At 37.9% G+C, this 21,639-nt stretch overlaps 1 protein-coding gene across 4 annotated transcripts; it reads right to left on the bottom strand.

Annotated features, from left to right (window-relative positions):
- Window positions 1-3,291: 3,291 nt before the first annotated feature.
- LOC113405036 (leucine zipper transcription factor-like protein 1) lies at window positions 3,292-20,959 on the bottom strand. 4 transcript variants are annotated; one of them, XM_026646050.1, is made up of 10 exons: window positions 20,867-20,959; window positions 18,825-18,949; window positions 15,203-15,397; window positions 14,735-14,795; window positions 14,195-14,263; window positions 11,387-11,452; window positions 11,175-11,252; window positions 8,190-8,363; window positions 5,425-5,528; window positions 3,292-4,361 (listed from the first exon to the last, which is right to left on the bottom strand). In XM_026646050.1, the coding sequence occupies exons 1-10, from the start codon at window positions 20,957-20,959 to the stop codon at window positions 4,343-4,345; spliced, it is 984 nt and encodes a 327-aa protein (XP_026501835.1). In that variant the 3' UTR covers window positions 3,292-4,342. The 4 variants fall into 4 exon arrangements, with proteins under 4 accessions (XP_026501835.1, XP_026501836.1, XP_026501838.1 ...); XM_026646051.1 differs by lacking the exon at window positions 20,867-20,959 and adding an exon at window positions 20,382-20,545; XM_026646053.2 differs by lacking the exon at window positions 20,867-20,959 and adding an exon at window positions 20,270-20,358.
- Between the last annotated feature and the right edge of the window lie 680 nt (window positions 20,960-21,639).

Here is a 21,639-nt window from a genome sequence, read left to right as displayed (position 1 = left end):
AATACTTCTGTTAGTCTTAAAGGTGCCCCAGGACACTCTGTTGCTTTTTACAGATTCAGACTAACACGGCTACCCCTCTGATACTTGATATATATTTTCAGTAGGAAGGCTGATTAGCCTCCTGCTGTACTATCCATTGGTCTTCTACATTCTGTCTCCATGACTTTCTGAAGAGATTGTGACTACTGAAAACTCGACCTTTTCATTTGTATGCACATACATATAAGTGATCACCTAGAATTTTTTGTAGACAAAGAATTTAAATTAAACAATGTGATCTATGTATTACAGGCATTTACAGGACTACCTAGGAAACACCTAGACTGATGTTTACAGGTCACGTGGACAGAATGACACGTAGCCACCCACAGCCACCACGTTAGCAGATCCAAGGATAATGATAGGTGTTTGGACCAGCATATAGATGCAGATATGCTTTTTCTGAGTCATGCTTCCAGGTGGATCTTATTATCCCCAACCAGGACATAAGGCATTGAAGCTTTTCTGTGATGCTCCAGGCACACTGACTGGGTCAGAGGAGGACCTGCAGGGAAAGCCCTGAGCATTACCAAACTTGGGCAGAAATTTTAGGCTGATGCTTATGCTCTATTTGTTATCAAGTTAACAATATAGCCAGGAAAGTGAGTGGGCTAGTTCTGTGCTTAGCACAAGGTGGGAACTCTGCCTGTTTACAAGAGCTTTTAAAGTAATAGTTTCTGTTTGTCTACACACAAATTTGCTTTCAAATTATACTAGTCTGTTGCATTTACTTAATATATTTTTGAAGGGCTATTTTTCTAGAAAGGCTTGTTTCTTGCTGAATTTATGAAGTTTAACCACCTGAAGCAATGAGATAATTTGCATTCACTAACCATAACCGTAAGCATCACTCTGCTGTAGTTTTGCAGTAGTTGGTGTCACTCAGAAGCCAGCAGTGGTCCTTTACAATGTCAGAAAGAGACAAATAGAGGAACCCTCATAAAACAACTGTTAGCTAGTATTTCAGAATGATAAAATAGGTGGTTAAATGGAGAGATCACTGTGGACCCTCAAAGACAAGTTATATGGGATATGGCCCAATTCAACAATCCTTGCTCATGTGAGTAGCTCTATTGAATGCAATGGGAATATGTCCAGTGTAAGGAAGTGTAACCAGCCAGCCTTCTGTTATGAAACTATTATTCACAAGAAAAAAAACAGACAGTGGGGAATTTTATGAACACACTGGGAAGGGGTAGGGAACATACCCATTAAAATGTTAGTATCCAGCATGACCTCTGAGTTTATTAATGACCAACTGCTGGACTCAAATTATGCCCTACTGGTTGCTGATTCTGTCATAGTTAATAAAGGTAAAGCTGAGCTGCCTGAATTTTGCTCTTGCAGAAAACATGTTTCACTTCTCGAGCACAAAAGCAGCTTAAGAGAGATTTGATTTTTTCTGATCAGAGGATTATGGAGAAATTGTGTTTACATTTTTCTTTCAGGTAGAGCTAGGGAATTAACACCTCAACTGGAAGAAGTGTGTGGTGTTTATCAGAAGAATAAAGAATTTCCAAAGAGAAAAGGTGGTATATGTGCAACTGGGATTCTCAGTTGGGAGAAGTTCAGAAATATAAATTCATGTGTTAGCTTTAACTTTCAGCCCGGTGTTCCCACCTCAATGTAACATACACATTGTGTACTGACCCATGGATTTTTGAATAACCAGGCTAATGCCCAGGTGCAGTTGTATTAAGGGTTCCATTTGGTTTGGAATGCAGTAATCTCCAACCCAGCAACACAAGCCAACAAGAGCACATTACCCTAAAGTTTCAGGGGCTGTATTAGGTCCCTGTTAAATACTGAGTCAAATTCATTATTTTGGCCCTGCTATTCAAAAATTCTCTAAGTTTTGCCCAGGTTATCTGACGAGTCTCTGTCCATGACCAATTGACTTCAGTGGTACTTAAGCACATGCTTAACTGCTCTGTCAAATTGGGGTCTAAGACAGTGTAGGGATATCAATAATCACCAACTCTAGTTGTCTGAGTCAATAGCCCTGATTTATCAAAGAGTAAATGTTGGCCTGAATAATAATTTGAGACCTCTTGCTTTCCCTCTCCCAGCCTAACACTCCTAACCTATCACTGGGTTTTAGGACCCAGTTGTGAAACAGAGCATTTACCCACACTAGTAGTTCCATTGATTTCAATGAGACTACTCAACATGAGTAAGGGTTCAAAGAACTGGGCCCTAAACAAATAGCCCATAGATTGGTGGGGATATCAACACACTAAACCAGTGGCTCTAAGTTGGAAATGGAAGCTTTTGATATTTCCTTGAATGTATAAATAAGGCCAAATTAAGCTTTGAGAACAGCATCTGGTTCTATATATGTATTTCTCCCCTTATACAGCATGCTGTATCTCACTGTTATAGAAGAAGAATGCTAAGAAGGGTTTAGAATAATTCAGTTTGAAATAACATTTACGTTTTAGTTGGTTAATACAAATTGAAGTATATAAAAATGTCCTGAACATGACCTCTACAACCCCAAATACATCACTGTACTGTATTCCAACCAATGAAGTCAATCAGTTGTACCACCTTAGAACATAGACTCTTGGTCAAATTCTGTCCTAAATTACAGCTACAACCCCCCCCGAAGTTAGTGTTCCTGGGACACAATTTGTCCAAGGGACTTTATGGTTTGACTAAAGGGTAAATGAACTGTATGAAAATGATGCAAGACTGACAGTGGTATTTTTAGGCAGGATTTGAGCAAAACACCTAACTACAAGAACACACATCAGAAGGAAATTTCTTCATTATCTCTATATAAAGATTTTATCCCGTACAAAGAAAGGGTTAGAGTTGCTATTTTTAATAAAGAGCAATGCTGTCCTCAAACTGATATTGTGCAAAATAATGAAAAGATGACTAACAATAAATGGATTTAACTAGTCATGCTAACATCTGAGAATACTATAAAGCAACAGCTTCTAGTAGTTTACCTTAATACTGCACATACAATCTCACTATACCATTACCAATTTACTACTATTGTACTAGGGTAGTAGTATGTAGCTACAGAACATAGGGCCTAGTCTGTGGGCTAGGTCACTTAATCAATGAGGACTTCTACTTCAAAATAAAAGACAAAGGAATCATACAGTCAAGAGCGATTTAAAGCATAACTTTCTTCCTTGAGAGGGACATCACTACAAAAAACAATTTCCACTGCCTTGTGCCCATGAAAAAGCAAACATGATGGTACTTGTAAAGAAACCACACTCCAAAAATCCAGAGTTCGATGTTGGAAAACATAAATGGTTTTATTTAGAGTTGTATGCAACATATATATGAACAGAGACACAAACAGATAAAACATATTAAAATAGGCTGGCAGATAAATACAGAACGGTTTGAGTGCAAGAATTGGATAGCTGAGGGTGCAATAGAAAGCGGAGGAAAAAAACTCCTGAAAGTTATTTCCCCACCAGAAAGTTGCTCTGTCACCAGCTTCCTCAGCCTCTCTCCATCCTACTGTCTTAACTTTAATACTTTGAAAGAATCAAGATTCCAGTGTTCAAGTTAAAATCTTTAGGAGTGCCCATGGGGGGAAAATACACTTTTCGGTTTGTATTCCTGTTGAGCAATTTAGATCTGTGATATACTGCAGAAGCCAGCAAGTATTTGTTTTCCTTTAAATCTGTACTAAACTGTTTGATAACAATAGATGTCCAATGTACATCTTTTACTAGTAATATCACTGTTAATTTGAGTACACATTCCTTGATTCCCAAATATTGCATATTTGTCTCCCTTTATCTAATGCACACCCTATATTCAGCAAATAACTTGCACAGAGGAAATTGGGCAGCCAGTAGGAAGATTAATCTTATGAAGTTAGCTTATGGGTGTTTTTCTGTGAAAGTTATGCCCGCAGCAAGAAAAAACAAAGTCACATCTTAGGTATGTAAATTGCATCTCACAGCTATGTAGAGAAGAACTAACGAATATTTTATTTTAACAAAAATAAACTTCTTTCTTTGTAAATAAGTGTCTTAATTTGGTGTTTGCTATTTCCCAGGGAAAGAACAAGGTTAACTATTAAAAAGACAAGTTCAGAAACTAAGACACTCTATAAACTTTGTTCTCATCTTTCAGTTCTTAAGTAAATAAAGTAGGAATTTCAGTTTCCTATCAACAAAAGGTTATTTTTAAGTGTTGGCAGAAGCAGAAAATAAACCATTCAAAACAAAATCTCTGAAAGTATTTCAACAAATCCCTTAAAGCAACACAACAATCTGTTCTCTTTGTGTGGCAGCTTCTTGACAGACCAAATGCTCTTCACATTTTAATCATCTGGTTCGTATCTAAGAAGAAAGAAGTTAAAGCTAGAGAGTATAATATACCTGATAGATATTTAGTCCTCAAAAGAGAAAAATCTCTTCAACTAATTCCAATTACTCATATCCGTGACATTTAATGGCAATTTACACTGCACAATTTAGAAGGATGCAACCAACTATTTTTCATTTTTTAAAAATTCTCCTTTTAAACACAAACTCATTTGGCCAGTTTACCAGCCCTGCAACCAGTGGAATCAGCCCTGGTGGCCCACCCACCAATCCCAAAAGCCACAGGAAGCCAGACTCAGGCTTTCTGCCTCTATAGCAATTTTGGGGTCCCAATGGTCCTTTCCCACCTCTACTTCCTAGCAGCATAGCTCCAATGCAACAGGAACCCCTTAAAGAGATTCTTTCCTACACCCACTCAGTATGGGGCCACCCACTGCCCCTACAGTGTCTGTCCTTCTTCCCCTGCATGGATGGTGTAATGGGATAGTTCCACACTAAGGAAGGCCTGAGTGGTTAGGTTACTAGCCTAGGATGTGGAAAACCTGGGTTTAAGTCCATGCTCTGCCACAGACTTACTGTGTGATTTTGGGCAAGTCACTTCGCCTCTCTGTGCCTCAGTTCCCCACCTGTAACTTGAGATGGTTGGGAATCTAGGTACCTACCCAAGCCAGGAAGGCAAAAGAAGTCACCCCTACCCGACCTTGGCATTAGGAACAGGAGAGAATGGTGGTGCAAAAGAAGCAACTGCCACATTCTTCTGCACCTCTGTGCATAGATCTTGTGGGCATGTTTTGACTCTGTCATAATACCATGAAAATTGTTTCCTAACAATGTGTATGTGCAGCATGATTGTTACTGTAAAGATGCCAATTTAATTTTAATGTTTTTAAAAAATCATTGATATTTTGAAGAAAAATAGGTCAAGGTTGGCATATCCAAAGTTTGACAACAGCCCTACTGAATTTGTTCCAAAGAGAAGTTAATAAACTGGCTTTAGGAGAATCTGTTTTATATTTATGGAAACAATGTGGAGGTGGAACAGACTTCTTGAGAGAATAGATGAAAGAGCACCACTTACCTTGAAAGTCTTCTCCGTAGATCCTTTATCTGCTCATTCTTCTTGGTGAGAATCTCTTTCATGTTGCGGTAGGCAGCTGTTTGCTGGAACTTCTTTTCCAACTCCTGCTCAACAGGATCATCAATGCATTACAATTTTAAAAAAAAATAATCTAAAACAGTTTTTTTTTAAAGAACAATTCATTCCAGTGTTCAGTCTAGCTCTTCCCTGTCCAAAATTCTTGCTGCTGTTATTATCTACTTTTGATCAATACTCAATGGGTATTAATGAAACACTTATGGAACTTTTGGTGATACTGACTGTTATGTAACAAAACTTGTACTAGAAACATTTGTCTTTTGTTTAGATAATGCCTACTACAGTGGGACTCTGCACAGGTACCATGGTGGTGAACAACCTTATTCAAACAGATTTAAAAAAAAGAAAGAAAAAAAATACTTCATCAGATATTGATCTGGGCACTTTAATAATATCACAAAGTTACAGGCAAGTGAACAAACAGCAAATGCAGATTGCACACTTCTAGCTCACAGTTCAAGTATACTCATGACCAAATCAAACACTGGCTAACCTAGACTACTACAGAATATCCAGTCACTTCTCTACAATCTACTTGCAAGCCTTCAGTCAAGTAAATATCATAGTTTGATGCCCTGTGATCCAAAGCATTCCAGTTGTTTTGGAAAACCCTATAAATGTGATTTACAAGCAGTTACATTTTTAAAGACTTGTGTGATGGATCAGACGTCTACAAGTAACCACATGTATAGCTACCACAAACACAGATTTAAGCTGATATCCATACATCTTTATGATGTATGCTGCAACCTGTAAAGTAGTATTTTTGTCTCTAAACAAGCTTTTATTTTGTTTTGTAGGTCCAAATATAAATAGCATAAGATAGGTTATTAAAAAAAACAAAAACAAAAATAAGTGTGATTTTATTTTCTTCTCACACCAATAAACACCTGTTCTGCTGAGTAGCTCACACTTGTCCCAGTAATACTAAGGTGCCATCTACCATATCCGAACAAAACAACAAGAATTCTTAATTACCTAGTACAAAGCTTTCCCAATTACACTCCTCCTTGCATTAAAAGTTGATCTTAGGAGATAAGGAACATTAATTCTATTGAGGGAAGTGTTACAGACTTCAAAGAGAGACTTTTAAAAAAATATGTATATGTATACATGTTAGTGTCTACTGTTACCATTAGAAAACATGGAATATCTCTTGAAGCCCAAACAAGTCTTTCCCTTCATTTCCATATGACAAACTGGATTTCTTCTTTCAGTTTTTAAGATAGCTTTAAAGTAATAGAAAATGACATGGAACAGGGTGAATTGAAATGAAGGTATAAAATAATTTACATTTGAATAGCATCTTTCCTTCTGCAGGGTTCACAAGTATTTCACAAACTAGACACGCAGCATATCAATGAAATACAGCTAGTGACTGGGTCCAAAATAGCAACCTATCCATGCAAAAGCAGGCTACACTACATTGGGAATGGGGAAGTTTTGGTCAGACACAATAAGACAAACTATACCTCTCATGAAGAACAGTGTCCATACAGTGTAGACAGGACCTTTGTTCTCATGTGGCGACCGCTACATAGTTAGCATGACAATCCACTTATCTATCTTATGGTAAACTAGGCTCTTATGCCTTCTATCTAATCCTTAGATCACTAAATTAACCCCACAGGTTGTCATATAACCCCAATGACAAAAAAAAAGGTCATTTAAAAATTTGTACGAAACTAAAGAACGAGGCTGGCAGCCTTGAGACTGTCAGAAACAAAATGTGTTCAGTGGCATTCCCCAACTTGGCTTTTTGTTGTAGATAGTTGCCAATTACATTTCAGACAGAGGACTTCAACAAAAACTATGTTCTCTGTTTCAAAATGAATGTAAGATTACCCTTGTTTCATGCAAAATTAACATGCTATTTCCATACAGCTATACTTGTATACCAGCATAGGTCTAGAAACAATCTGTTAACTAGTGTTCCCTCTACTGGTTCTACAGAGAAGAAAAACAGCATGCAGTGAGTCTTTCCGGATGACATCATTAGTTCAAATGTGCATTTATGCCTACATTTTTAGAGCGTTGCAGGGGAAGTTGTCAATGGTAATTATCAAACCAGATGCTCACATCACTTTCAAGATGTAGGGGATCAAACTAAAGAAGTTAATCCCTCTTCCCCACCCCAACCCACCCCACAACAGTGCAGTGTGTCACTTTCAGCTGCAGTCTGTGAATCAGAAATATGTTCAAGCGCAAATTCTGCAATCTTCCACCATTACAGCACTCACTGTAGACTTTCCAATACAAATCTGGTGTCTCAATTAATTACTATCCATCCAAAAGTAGCCAGCTTCCACAAGGCAATCACCACTTTCTTATGGTGGGAATCTGGTGCTACCAACTTTTCACAGAGGTACAAAAAAAGTCTTCATTCTAAAGATCTGCTGTCACTGTTCACAATCATTCTGAAATGGCTGCAGAAGCTGTATTTAAGTGTCCATCTGATTGGCACCAACCAGTGGGCTGTGTTCCATATCTATGAAATAGACTATGCTCTTCACTCTTTAACAAGGGAAGAATATTAAAAAAAAAACCACCAAAAGATGGTGTGATGTATCCCTAGTAATCTGCATGCAATATACAGAATCTTTGTTACATTAATAGATAGCCAAAAAAAAAAAAAAAAAAAAAAGGCAAACAAAGAGCTTATCTATACACTGCAATAAGAAGCCAACCTTTTCAGCTGTAGATAACTGGTCCTGAACCTTGAGTAGGTCATGCTTTGTTGTCACCAAGTTCTCTTCCAAGAACTTTTGGTTTGCAGTACTGTCATTCAGAGTCTTCTCAAACTGGCACCTCAGAGCAGACACTGTATCTTCCAGTTCACTTATATCCTGAGTTATATTAGTCTTCAAAAGAAGAAATATTAAAATGATTTTTTTTTTGCAAAATACTAAATGAAAGAGTGCATTTTAAATTATTTGTTGAAAATGATAACAGAATGTCTTTAAATGGCAAACCCCGTCCCATAGATCCCAAAGCATTAAAATAATACATGTTTAGACTTCAGAAAGTGTCAATAAATACATTTTAGGGTGAATGGAAAGGCTTCTTTTCTGCCAAGATTTCAAATTCTTAGAAACTGCTTCATTTCTCTGTGGGAATTATATTCCATTATCTCCTGTCAGTTATCACTTAGGATACAAATTACACACTGTATGAAGTGTATAAAGAAGTTTACAGAATATAATGAGAACATACATGGCAATACTGTAGCTTTTAAAGCCACTGACATGTTATGAGAGGTGTAGAGGAAGATGGGGTGTGTGTGTGTGTTGAGGAACAGGAGCTGAAGCTACACTGTTTGGAGGTGAGATACAAGAAGAATATCTCCATAGTTACCAGGAAAGCATACCCTAATAGCAACTGTTATATCCGGTGAAAAGAAGCAACACACACTCCCTCGAGCACCAGCCCTGGGCCATATGTGTGTTCAGTTAACTGCCATGTCCATGTACATTAAAACCTCTAATTTATAAGAGAGGTATCTGACGACTAGACTCTTGAAAATAACATCGTGTTGAAACAAAAGAATGACAAATCTCAATACATGTATCAGGACTCAGAAAAGGTCTGAACATTCAGGGCCTCAAAGGAACCAAAATCGAAGAAGGAAGTTTAGGCCTGTGTCATGCTAGGGAGCTAAGAGCAGGAATTCAGTTAATATGGTATTCACTGAGAATCAAAGTTTACTTTATCTTAATGTTTTGGGCTGTGTTGATAGATGCTACACAGTTAGGAAACTGCATTGGTCTCTGGGCATAGTTTGTTCCTCAGTAGTTCACATGCCTTCTCTTCATATTTTGAACTCACTAATGACTGGGTCTCTGTGACAGACATGATCTGTTGTAGTTGTGATGAAAGTAGTTAGACAGGATGCAAGTATTTTAAGCCCATATTAACCTGGGCCATTAAAGCATGATTAGGATATCATTTTACTGACATTCATTTTATTAAAAGGCACAGTGACACCAGTTACACTTAAAAAGCAGACTCCAGCCACCTAATATTTTCAGAGATGAATGTGGAGTACATTAATTCTTCACCTGTCCCCATTAGGAAAACATCTATTTTAGAAGTTCTATTAACCAGAATAATCCCATGTAGGGTCACAATTCCTTTAAGAAGGAAATCAAAATTTTTGAAGACTATATTTTAAAAAAGGGTAAGCATGGAGGATCTAGGAGATCGGCTGAAAAAGATTTCAACCTGTGTAAATATTTCACAGCAAAATAGGTTCAATCACATATATATGCCTATGAAAAGGAAATTTAAGAGCTGAAGGAGAAGTGGGTGGCCAAGTGGGGGAAAACAACTGGCTTGATGGGAACTGCAGGTACTCAACAACCTCTGAAAGTTAGGCCAGCTGATGCCTACAAAGAGAGGCAGCAGATAAGACTGGTCTCCAGGCCTTTAAAACTAATAGTGTAATAACTACAGTTATAAAACTTAAGTCAGATAAGAAAAGTATTTGCCATGAACTTTAAATCAAACTACCATTGAATAATAATATTATTGTATGAAAATAAAAGATCCTAAAAATCATTAAGGGGCATTATAACATATTAAGAAAATAGAGTACATACCATAAACCATTTAGAAAGCAAAATAAAAATAAACTTGGATTAAAAATATGGAAAAATTATGGAAACATAAAATTTTTTTAAGACAGGGAATTGATAAACTCACTTCAAAGTTAGCAATATTGTGGTATTAGAAATGTCAATTTTTCAACTTTACTTTCATAAAAGGCAGAAAAAGCTAAATAGGACTAAAACATTTCAACTCATGTTACAAGTTGAACTGAAATACTTTAAAAATATTTAAAAAAAAAAACTGTTGGGTATTCCCATTATTAAGAAAATAAATGTACAGGCCAAAAAAAAAAAAAAAAATTAAAAAAGGTGAATCAAAACAGATTTTTTCAATCTGTCAGCAGTTCAGGTTTTTCCATTTCTATGTTTTTCCTGCAATAGTTAATCATATTTGGATCATCAACTTTTACAGGAGAAATCTGAGACCCTCAATTCAGGTGTAGACAGGTAAATGTAGGAAGAACTATTTTTGACAAAGTGTTTAAGGTGTATTTGCAATTTAGAGGTCTGTGGGATTGATCCTATACTCAAGTAAGTCAATGGCAAAACTCCCACTGACTCCATTGGTATAGGCTCTGATCCTATTTGTGCATGTTTTTAAACCCCTTAAAAGTTCGAATCAGAACAATATATGCTGGTATACTTTCCAAAAAGAGCTATGCATACACATGAGGAGAATATACAATAACATTGACCAAGACAGACCCAACATTTTATTACTCAATCAGAAAGGAAACTAGATGACACCTCTTTACTAACAAAAGAGGAAAAAACAAAAATAAGAAAAACAGAACAAAACATATATCTATTAATATCAAACTCCTTTTGATCTTTAGAATACAAAGAAAAACTTTGGAATGGTACTTACTGATAATTTCCTACCATGGATTAGGTCACACATAAGCATGAAATATTTTTCTTAAAGGATCAGAGCCCTAAATGTTAGTGGGACCATGGCAACCCTGAATAGGACCTTTGTATGCCCCACAAAGCTAACTGCACCTGTCAGGTCTAATTAGCTCTACACAACGTGGTAATGCTAGTTCAATGGAGAAAACAGCCAACCTTTTGATCTCCCTGAATCATCTGTAAATCCTTCAGTGATTTCTCTAGTTTTGATTTTTCATCCAATGCACTTGTAGCCTGCAATAAATTGGAAAGACAAAGCTTAACAAAGCAACTTTTACTGGAAATGAGAGAATTACAATGGTGTTCTTTCTATTTAGGTATTTTAAAAATGTACATATATTTACTATCCAGGTTCATAGTGAGTTTACTTGTGTTTCTATTGTCTTGAGTCTGGTCTTCAGTTTTTCATTTTCTTCCTGAAGTCTTGTAATTTCCTTTTGGTAAATAAAAATTAGTTTTATCATGAACACTCTTGCATGACTGAATTTGACAGACTTGTAGTTATTTTCAATTATTTCATGTAAGTAAATATATTTTCTAGTTTAGAAAAGCTAGCTACTATGTCAATGCTTAAAAAGATGACCAGCACACTGTGGGTCATTGGTTTTTCTTGATGGGTTTGATCCTGCACGGTCTTGGGCATCCAGGCCCCAACAGAGCAGAGAACTTAAGCATGTTCTTACCTAAGTATATGAGCATTCGCACTGTAGTCTATAGGACTATTCACATGCTTAAGTTAAACATATGCATAAGTTATTTACTGGATCAGGGTCAGAGCACTCAATACCTTGCAGGATCAAACTACAGGATAAGGTAGAATATTAACTGAAACAAAAGTAAAATTGCATTTTAGAGATATATATCTTATTCGTGGTATTTGTCAAAATGCTTTCCAATCAACAGGACAGGAAACAATTTATTAATGGTCACTGTTTAAAATGTGACAAATAGGCTCCTCTGAAAGTCAGGCAACCCCTCTCAAAAGTCCTTTTAGCCAAGTAGGAGTGCAAGTGATCTTCAAATGTTTATTTTAAAATGTATTTGTTTAGTCTTCATATATATTATGTCAGTGGTTCTCAACCAGAGGTATGTGTAATCCTGGGGGTACTCAGAGATCTTCCAGGGGGTACATCAATTCATCTAGATATTTGCCTAGTTTTACAACAGGCTACATAGAAAGCACCAGCGAAGTCAATACAAACTAGAATTTCATACAGACAATTACTTGTTTATACTGCTCTATATACTATACACTGAAATGCAGGTACAATATTTATATTCTAACTGATTTTATAATTATATAATAAAAATGAGAAAGTAAGCAATTGTTCAGTAATAGTGGCTGTGACACTTTTCTATTTTTATGTCTGATGTTGTAATCAAGTAGTTTTTAAGTGAGCTGAAACTTTGGGTACACAACACAAATCAGACTTCTGAAAGGGGTACAGTAGTCTGGAAAGGTTGAGAGCCACTGTATTATGTCAACAGTTGGGGAATGAAATAGTTTAAATATTAAGGCTGTGATCCTACTGTTATTTATGTCTATGGACGTAGGACTGGAAGGGACCTCCTGGGTCATCAAGTTTGCAGGCCTGTCATACAATCCCTTTCATGCTTCACTTTAAACACGAGTAATTCCATTTAAATTAACAATTACTCTCCTGCTTAAAGTTACTTACGTGCCTAAGTGTTTGCATGATTGAGGCCTAAAGAGCTTTCAAGTTCACTTTTATAGTTATATTTACCATGTTAACCTTGGTATTCTTTCTTTCAAATATTTAGGAATAACTGGCACAGCACCACAAATAGTTTTCCCTACCTAGTTTGACTTTTACTTAAACAAACACAATATCTGTAGAACACAACTATTTTATTAAATATCATACACAGTGGTATGATCAATGTATCTATATACGACTTCTGAATTCATTTACACCTTGTCTAACTACTGTTATATCTTTACATTTATAATTGTGCCATAAGGCCTTAAAAACCTTACTCCAGAATGAATGCTACACAACCAGAGAATGGACTTTTTCCTAGCTTATCACCTCAAGGAAATATCCTTCTCAAACAATCCTGAAAACCTCTTCCCTGCACAGTGATTCCAGAAAAACTACTGGCATCACGCTGCAGAAAAAGTTTGCTTTGCAACAACAGTTATCTTTCACATAGGTGTTGTTCCTGCTGAGTCTGTCTGCTGCTTCCTATGTTTTGTGTCACAAAATGTGACAACGTTTTATTGGTCACAGTAAATTTACATTTCAGCTTCGAACCACCTTTGCAAAAAAAATCGTATTTGGATAAAAAAATGCAGTGTAATATTCTAATATGTAGTGTTGGATGTTCTAATTATATTCAGTTATAAACAAAAGTAAATTTGTTAAATGTTAATATTCACATTAAATATAAAAATTAAAACACATATAGGAGTCTCCAGCTTCACTTGATCACTTGGTGACAGAGAAAAAATACAGCTCATCACTGAAAAATCTCATGAGAGTCCATGCATTACTAAGTTCTTGAAAAGCTAGTTCTATTTCTTTATATTAAGTTTTTGGGTTATTTAGTAGTCTAAACTATTGCTGAATGAATCACCATTAAAAAAAATTAATTTGCTTTACAACAAATTTGAAAATCTGCAACAAATAGGAAATTGGAAATTTGTAAAGTTGAAAGGCAAGTTCTAATTGTTTTCCTTTTAAACTGTGGTTCAATTAGAATTTAATTTAAACTACTGCAAAAATAAAAATGAAAAAGAAATAGAATTGGACTTTGAAAATCTCCAATATCCCATTCACGCCAATGATGAGCTGCATTACTTGTGTTTCAATCTACTTCCCAGCAGGAAGTCCAGTCTTATGAAATATCAGCAAAACATCACCTCCCACTAATCCTATTAATTAAATAGAGAAATTGTAAGAGTAATTGTTTTTTCTAAAATGCATGCAAAATAAGTTTTAATATTTGCAATAAATTAAATGCCAAAGCACATAATTTAATGAATCTTCAAAAGTGTTTCATTTATTAAAGTGACTAGTTTTGTAGCGTATTAGAGTGCATTCTAAATGGTGTCTAATGTATTATGCAAACCCTGATTACTGGGTAGCATCCTAAGTTCAGTTGAATAAATTAAATGCTCATGAACCTCAAATGTCAAGGGAAAGAATTCTTACCTTGTTTAGCAGCTCTGACCCACCTTCATTTAATGGAGCAAGTTTAGGCTTAATGAGCTCTGAACTGGGCTAAAGTAATGACAAAGACACAAAAAATTAAAATGATGTGTTTTCTTTCTAGCTTTTTTTAGTAATTAAAATATTTCTCCAACTCTATCATTTCTGCTGTCTGGTGAAATGCAACCAATGATTGCTTATTCTGAATTAATTTTATTATTTGTTCAGACTTGGGCTCTCTCATTAAAACTAACAAATCTTATATAACTTGTTTTCAATTTTTAAAATATTTGCAGAGTAGGGGGTCATGGATCTGTGTTCAAGTTGCCACTTGAGCACGTTGAGTGTACGCTAAGAAGTGACTATATATAAATTTTGGAGCTTAACTTTAGGCTGCTATTTTTGAAAATCTTTAAAGGTTACTTCTAGCATAAATACCTTTCCTCTTAAGCACAAGGAAATAGTCTATAGTAAACATATTTAACATGTGTAGTGGATTTATAAGGCATTGGATTATAGTATTTTAGAGTAACAAATCTCTACCTTCTTGTTTGAAGATGTAAATTCTGCCTTTTCAAATTCAGCAACTTGCTCTAACAATTCTCTTGGAGAGAAAAATAAAGCAAAACATTAAGTTTATTAGACAAATAATCTTGTTAAACAATTTACAAGTCTGCTGCTGTGCTTCTTATTCAACTAAGACTTCAATTAGGTGCACAGGATCAAATCCTAGATCAGTACAAAAAAGGCAACATAAGTATGCCCTATATACAAATAAAAATAAATAAGCAAGTTCTAGGCAAGCAGGATTATTATTTACATTGGCAAATCACTTCATGAAGAAGTTAAAATCATTATCTTTTAATTGAAAAATTGCATCTCGAACTAAATTGTCATAATACACCACTAAAATAATTTTCTAAGATTAGGAGCTGAACCTAATAGTATTTAGTCACTTTAAAGGTATCAGTGAAACTATTCTCTATTTCTATATAATTCAAATGAGGTTACCGATTTTCCAGCTCAGAGATGTCAGTCTGTAACTTAAGGTACCACTTCTCAGCCTGAGAAAAGAGTTGGCGTAGAAGTAACACATTGGTGTATGCCGTGTTAATGAGTTCGGATTCCACTTCACTGTGTACCACAGTCTGCAACCCATCCAGCATTTCTGTCACCTCATCTATTGTGAAAGTCTCCTCCACCAGCCTAAACAGAAAAGTCACATGTATCATAAAAATAACAACTCTGCAGCAATCCAAAAAACTTCACGAGATCAGATAATCTTTTGCAGCTAACAGAAGGACCTTTTAAAAAAAGCCGTGTCGATGTTTGCAGTATGATGCTGTTGAGAAAAAGGTAAGTGTCTTTCTGGGATGTATTAACAGTAGTGTTGTATGTAAGACACAGGAGGTAATTGTTCTGCTCTGCTCCGCTGGAATACTGTGTCTAGTTTTGGGCACCACATTTTACGAAACAAGTGCACAAGTTGGAAAGAGTCCCCAGGAAAGCAACAAAAATGATAAGAAATTTAGAAAACATGACTTCTGAGGAAAGGTTGAAAAAGGTGGACAGGATTTGTCTAGAGACAAGAAGGCTGAAGAGGGACATGATAACGTCTTCAAATATGTAAAAGGTTGTTAGAAAGAGGATGCTGATCAATTTTTTTCCATGTCTAGCGAGAGTAGGACAAGAAGTTTGCAGCAAGGGAGATTCAGGTTAGATATTAGGAAAAACATTAACTATAAGAACCTGTTCCAGTGCTTAACTGTCATCTAGGGAAGTTGTGGAATCCACATCATTGGATGTTTTTAGAAACAGGTTAGACCTGTCAGGGATCGTCTACGAAGGTAACCTTAATCCTGCCTCAGCATGGCAGGGGGGTGGACTAGATGACCTCTTGAGGTCCCTTCCAACCCTACATTTCTATTATTCTAGATAACAATGCCATTAACAATTTGTTTAATATTTTACTTGAATCTTCTCTCTGAAAGGTGATTAAATACAAATTTTATAATTTATAAATTATTTTGTTTTGGGCCTTAGGTCTAATTTTGATTTACCAACAGTAATATGTAACTCACGGTTACATTTTCACAGCAATTTAATGCATTCCTATTAAAAGTAAAAATCTGAAAAAAACCGTGTGTAGCAATTGTTTAGATTGAAACCTTTCCCTTTTCATACTTTTAAAAGCAAGTGTGATCCACTGGACATAATGTACTTGGACTTTCAGAAAGCTTTTGACAAGGTGCCACACCAAAGGCTTTTAAGCAAAGTAAGAAGTCATGAGATAAGAGGTTAAGAGATAGGAGACAAACGATACGAAAAAATGGTCAGTTTTCACAGTGGACAGAGTAGGGTTCCCCAACGATCTGTATTGGGACCTATGCTATTCAATAGAGTCATAAATGATCTGGAAAAGGGGGTAAACAGTGAGGTAGCAAAGTGTGAGGATGATGCTAAATTACTCAAGATAGTTAAATCCAAAGCTGACTGCAAAGAGTTCCAAAAGGATCTCACTAAACTGGGTGACTGAGCGACAAAACCACAGATGAAATTCAGCGTTGATAAGTGAAAAGTAATGCACAATAGAAAACATAATCCCAACTATATATACAAAATGATGGGATCTGTATTAGCTGTTACCACTCAAGAAATAGATCTTGGAGTCATCATGGACAGTTCTCTGAAAATATCTGCTCAATGTGCAGTGGCAGGCTAAAAAAAATTAACAGAATATTAGAAATCATTAGGAAAGGGATAGATAAGAAGACAGAAAATATCATAATGCCACTATACAAATCCATGGCATATCCACAGCTTGAATACTCCATGCAGTTCTGGTCAACTTTGTGATGCTAGTAAACCAAGGGCCAGCTCTGGCCAAGGCCGTAGGCGTTAGCTTAGAACTGAGAAACTCATAGCTGGAAACCAAACCAGCTCACCTGTATGTTAGTTTTGTTCAAAATAGGTATTAGTCTTCTAAGAACATATTTAGTGTTTAGACTCTATGAAATGCTTGTAAATTGCTTTAATCTCACTAATTTCACTTGTAATGTCTATATTCCATGCTATAAGGAAATATGTAAGTTTTGCTTTATAGCTTTAAAAATATTGGCTCTGAACTTGTGAACCCAGGCACGGGCCATTAAGAATCATCACAATACAAAGGATTGATGAATGGCCCTATCACAGCTCGGAAATGAGCTGTTCTCATCGACTGGAAGGCCAAATGTAAAAGATAAATCAGGGTCACAGGAAAACGTGTCATCTTTTTGCTGTTTGAACTCTCACAGGGCCAGAGTCTCTAAACTGAAGTGAGAGATCCCCCAGGTTTATCTCTGGGTTTACCCTGAAAGACATCTTGAATTGACAGATCACTGTAACTCTGTCACTCTTAGGATTCAGGTTGCAACTACTTTGTGTTATACGCTTGCTTGGTTTAACCTGTAAATGGCTCTTTTATTTCTTTTTCCTAGTTAATAAACCTTTAGTTAGTTTATTACAGAATTAGCTACAGGCATGGTCTTTGGTGCAAGATCTAGAGTACCAATTTTCTGAGGTAAGCGACTGGTCTCTTGGGATTGGAAGAAACCTGAATATTTTGTAACTTTTGGTGTAAGTGACCATTAATCACTAAGTCCAGCTTGCCTGGATGGCAAGATAGACGAGAGAGCCTCAGGGGACTGTCTGTGATTCTATGGTAAGACTGATATAGTGATCCAGGAGTTCACATTTGTAACTGGGTTGGTGGAATCTAGTTGTAAAACATACCACCAGTTTGGGATGTCTGCCCTGTTCTTGACAGTCTGGTCTGAGGTAGGCACTCATGGTCATGAGCCCGTCCAGACAGCATGACATCCCCATCTCAAAGAAGATATAATAGAATTGGAAAAGGTACAGAAAAGGGCAACACAAGTTATTAGGGATAAGGAAGAGTTTACAGAGATTAAAAAAGACTGGGACTGTTCATCTTAGAAAATAGATGACTAAGGGGACGTATGATAGCGGTCTATAAGATAATGAACGGTGTGGAGAAAGTGAACGAGGGAGTGTTATTTACCCTATCACATAATTTGAGACCCATGAAATTAATAGGCAACAGTTCTAAAACAAACAAAAGGCAGTACTACTTCACACAACACACAATTAACCTGTGGAACTCGTTTTCAGGACATGTTGTGAAGGTCAAAAGTATAACTGGGTTCAAAAAAGAATTAGCTAAATTCATGAAGGATAGGTTCCTCCATCAGCTAGGATGGTCAGAGATGCAACCCCATGCTCTGGATGTCCCTAAACTCTGATTGACAGAAGGTGGGACTGGACTACAGGGGATGGATCACTCGATAGTTGCCCTGTTTTGATTATTCCCTCTGATGCACTGGCCACCCTCGGAGAACAGGATACTAGGCTAGATGGACCATTGGTCTGGCCCAGTACGGCCAGTCTTATGTTTTATGTTTTCCTTGGCAGGGATATACAGACCCATTGCATACAAATTAGCTGTCTTACATACATGTGAAGTCAAACATATTTGATACATAATTTAACAGATGCCTCAGGATTAATCCTTGGCAGAAGAGTCTTGCTCTCCTCAGGCTTTTGCTTTATTATTATTCCCTCCTCATGGTACCTGCTGTCCTTAAGATCCTGAAAGCAAGAATCCACTGTCTTGAGACGGAGGCCACGCTTGGAACGAGCGAAGCGCATGTAATTGATCACTTCATTCTGGTGGTGGTCATTTAGACCCAGCTCCGCCTGTGGATCAGGGGACACAGTAAAGGTTAACATATATACGAGATAGATCTAACATAGAAGACTTAGGTCCAGCTCCACAAAGGTATTTAGGCTTCTAATTTCAATGGAAGTTAGGAATTTAAATACCTTTGTGGACCTGGGTCTTCCTTCCCAAATGGTTTCTGTACTAGCTTTTAAAGTTTAAATACCTTTTTTAAAATTGAAGCTTCTCTCTTAACATCTCAGATAATTCAATCTGAACAATTTTTTACAAATAGGATTGACTTTACACTATTGTTTATGCTTTTTATTTACTTTGTGCATTTCTGAGTCAGCTAAGACAATGAAAATAGCTTTGGAATGCTCATCTTTTTTTGGGGTGGACAGAAATTGATGATTTTTGGGGGAAAAATTGACTTTTTAAATTTAAATCAGTTTTTAAAATTTTGTTATTTAAATTATAAGTTTTTCTTTTAAAAATAAACCTGTTTAAAATTAAATCTGAATTTAATAAAAAATATGTTAAGGCTTAAATTAATAATAATCTCTTAAACATTTAAATGAAAAATAAATATGCTGAATCCATCAGCCTCTAGCAAAGGCTTTTTTTCTATATACATAATAAGGAAATAAACCTAACTTCTGAGGTCAAGCTTTATAAATATGATACAACAGGTCATGTAGTATTAAGCACTTGTTTTCTTTAATAAAAATAAATTTTATATGCTGTTCTGTGTGATAAATTTCAGTTACTTGTGTCAGCTTGACACGTCATGATCAAAAAGTTAGTGAATAAGCAATATATTACACACCATTTTCTAACATGAAAAACGTACACTTAATTAGAATCTGAAAATATTAAGCTATGTAATTCCTTAAATAAATGTATGTAGTTCCAGTGTACCCTCCTAGGTAGCACAAAGATGTACCAAATCTAGTGTAAAATCTTTTTACTTGTAAATCAACATGTTGTAATGGTTGTATCAACCAATGAGACTGCACCACTTTTTTAGAAAACAACTGAAGTACAAATGGAAAAGTTGTTTACAATTGATGATTTAACTTAAGGCTTGACATTTGGTGAGTTAAATCGCCTTGATTTAAACCAATCCACCCGCCTTTGTTTATTGTTTCCATGCACTAACTGTAATGCCTGGCTAAAAACAATACTGCAGGGAAAGGTTCGGTTTGAATCCAAAGCTAAAAGTGGATTTAACGGCAGCCAAGAAAACGACACTGGATTCCTAACATTGACAAAACCAACTCACACTGTTTTCTTGCAAGTCTGACAGCATTTGCTGTTGTTCGCAAAGCCCCAGCTCCCAGAGCCGGGTGATTTACCTGACAAGCTTAAGTTTTGTTTAGAGAAGCAAAATAAGTTTCCAACCCTCATGGTTGTGGAGAAAAGCTTGACAACGTGACCCCTTCCCTGCCAGGCGAATACTGAGCTAACCCTGTGGGCTGCTTTCCAAATGCCGCTCTTGCTTTCTAGGCTAGTCTCCTGATGTCTACGCCTGAGGCTGGCGATGCTGGGAATCATAACAATGGCGCCTACAGTGGCAGCTCCTGCTCCACCTGACCACGACTGACGGCTCGGGCAAAGCCACCCTGGCGCCGCTCAACTAAGCCGCCCCCGCCCTGGGCCAGCAGCCGCCCGGGGACTTGGGGGCGGGGTTCAGCGCCTGGTCCCGGGCCGCCCCGCGCGGAGGGATGAGATGGGGGCGCGTCTTTGCATCAGCCTGAGCATCTCGGCCGTTATCCGGCGGGGCTCCCCTGCAGGGCGGCGCGGGGATGGGCGGGGCCATGTCCCGGCCCGCTCGCTCCTGACGGCCCCAGATGGGCGGGGCGAGGGAACAGGGATGCTGGGGTCGCGGGCTCAGCATGGTCCCAGAGCCGGTACCGTCCCCAGATAGGCCCGGAGGCAACTTCGTTACTCACCATGGCGATTCTAACGGGTACCTGGAGGCGACGGTTGATTATACAGCGACGGTTGCCATGGAGAACAAAACCTCGCGAGCCCTTTACTACCATCTCATTGGAAGATTCTCGTTCACGTGGCCGGAAGTAAGGGGCGCGGCAGCCTAAGGGGTTCTTTTCTGCCTTGCGCGGATTTTAGTGGGGCACGTTAGTGGCTGTGGCGGTTTCCAAGGGAGACGGAGCCGCGAGCTGCTCCCGGAATTCCCCCCGCCCCTTCACATTGCACGTGCCCATTAGCTCGTCTCTCGCGCTCTCCGCACTGAATGCGTTGCTTTGAGCGCCCAGGTCAGAAAGGGGCGCGCGCCTCCCTTCCACAGCAACCGCTGCTCACGTCGCCCGTTGACTCCCTGGTCCCCCGTTTAACACGTTACCTATGGGGCGCAGGCCTGGCTCCTGCGGAGCCACATGGGGCTGGTCACGACGCTAACCCTCAGTGGCCAGGATCCTCCCCTAGGTTGCCTGCTTCACACGGAGGGGGCGCGGCTGGTCCCCTGCAGCCTGGTGCTCAGGGCCGGCTCTAGAATTTTTGCCGCCCAAGGCAAAAACAATTTTGGCCGCCCCCCCCCGCCCCTTCCCCCAGGCTCTCAAGCCTGGGAGGGAGGGGGAGCAGTGGCGCGCGAAACAGCTGTTTCGCGAGCCGCGGCCGCTCGGGATCTCTCCCTCCCTCCCAGGTTTAAAAGCCTGGGAGGGAGGGGGAGACTCCGAGCGACCGCGGCGCGGGCGCTGCTCCTGCC

The sequence above is a fragment of the Terrapene carolina genome, unplaced genomic scaffold (genome assembly GCF_002925995.2).
Source record: "Terrapene carolina triunguis isolate 2854851 unplaced genomic scaffold, T_m_triunguis-2.0 Scaffold34021, whole genome shotgun sequence".
Lineage (NCBI taxonomy): Eukaryota > Metazoa > Chordata > Testudines > Emydidae > Terrapene > Terrapene triunguis.
This window is presented reverse-complemented; position numbering and strand designations above follow the sequence as displayed.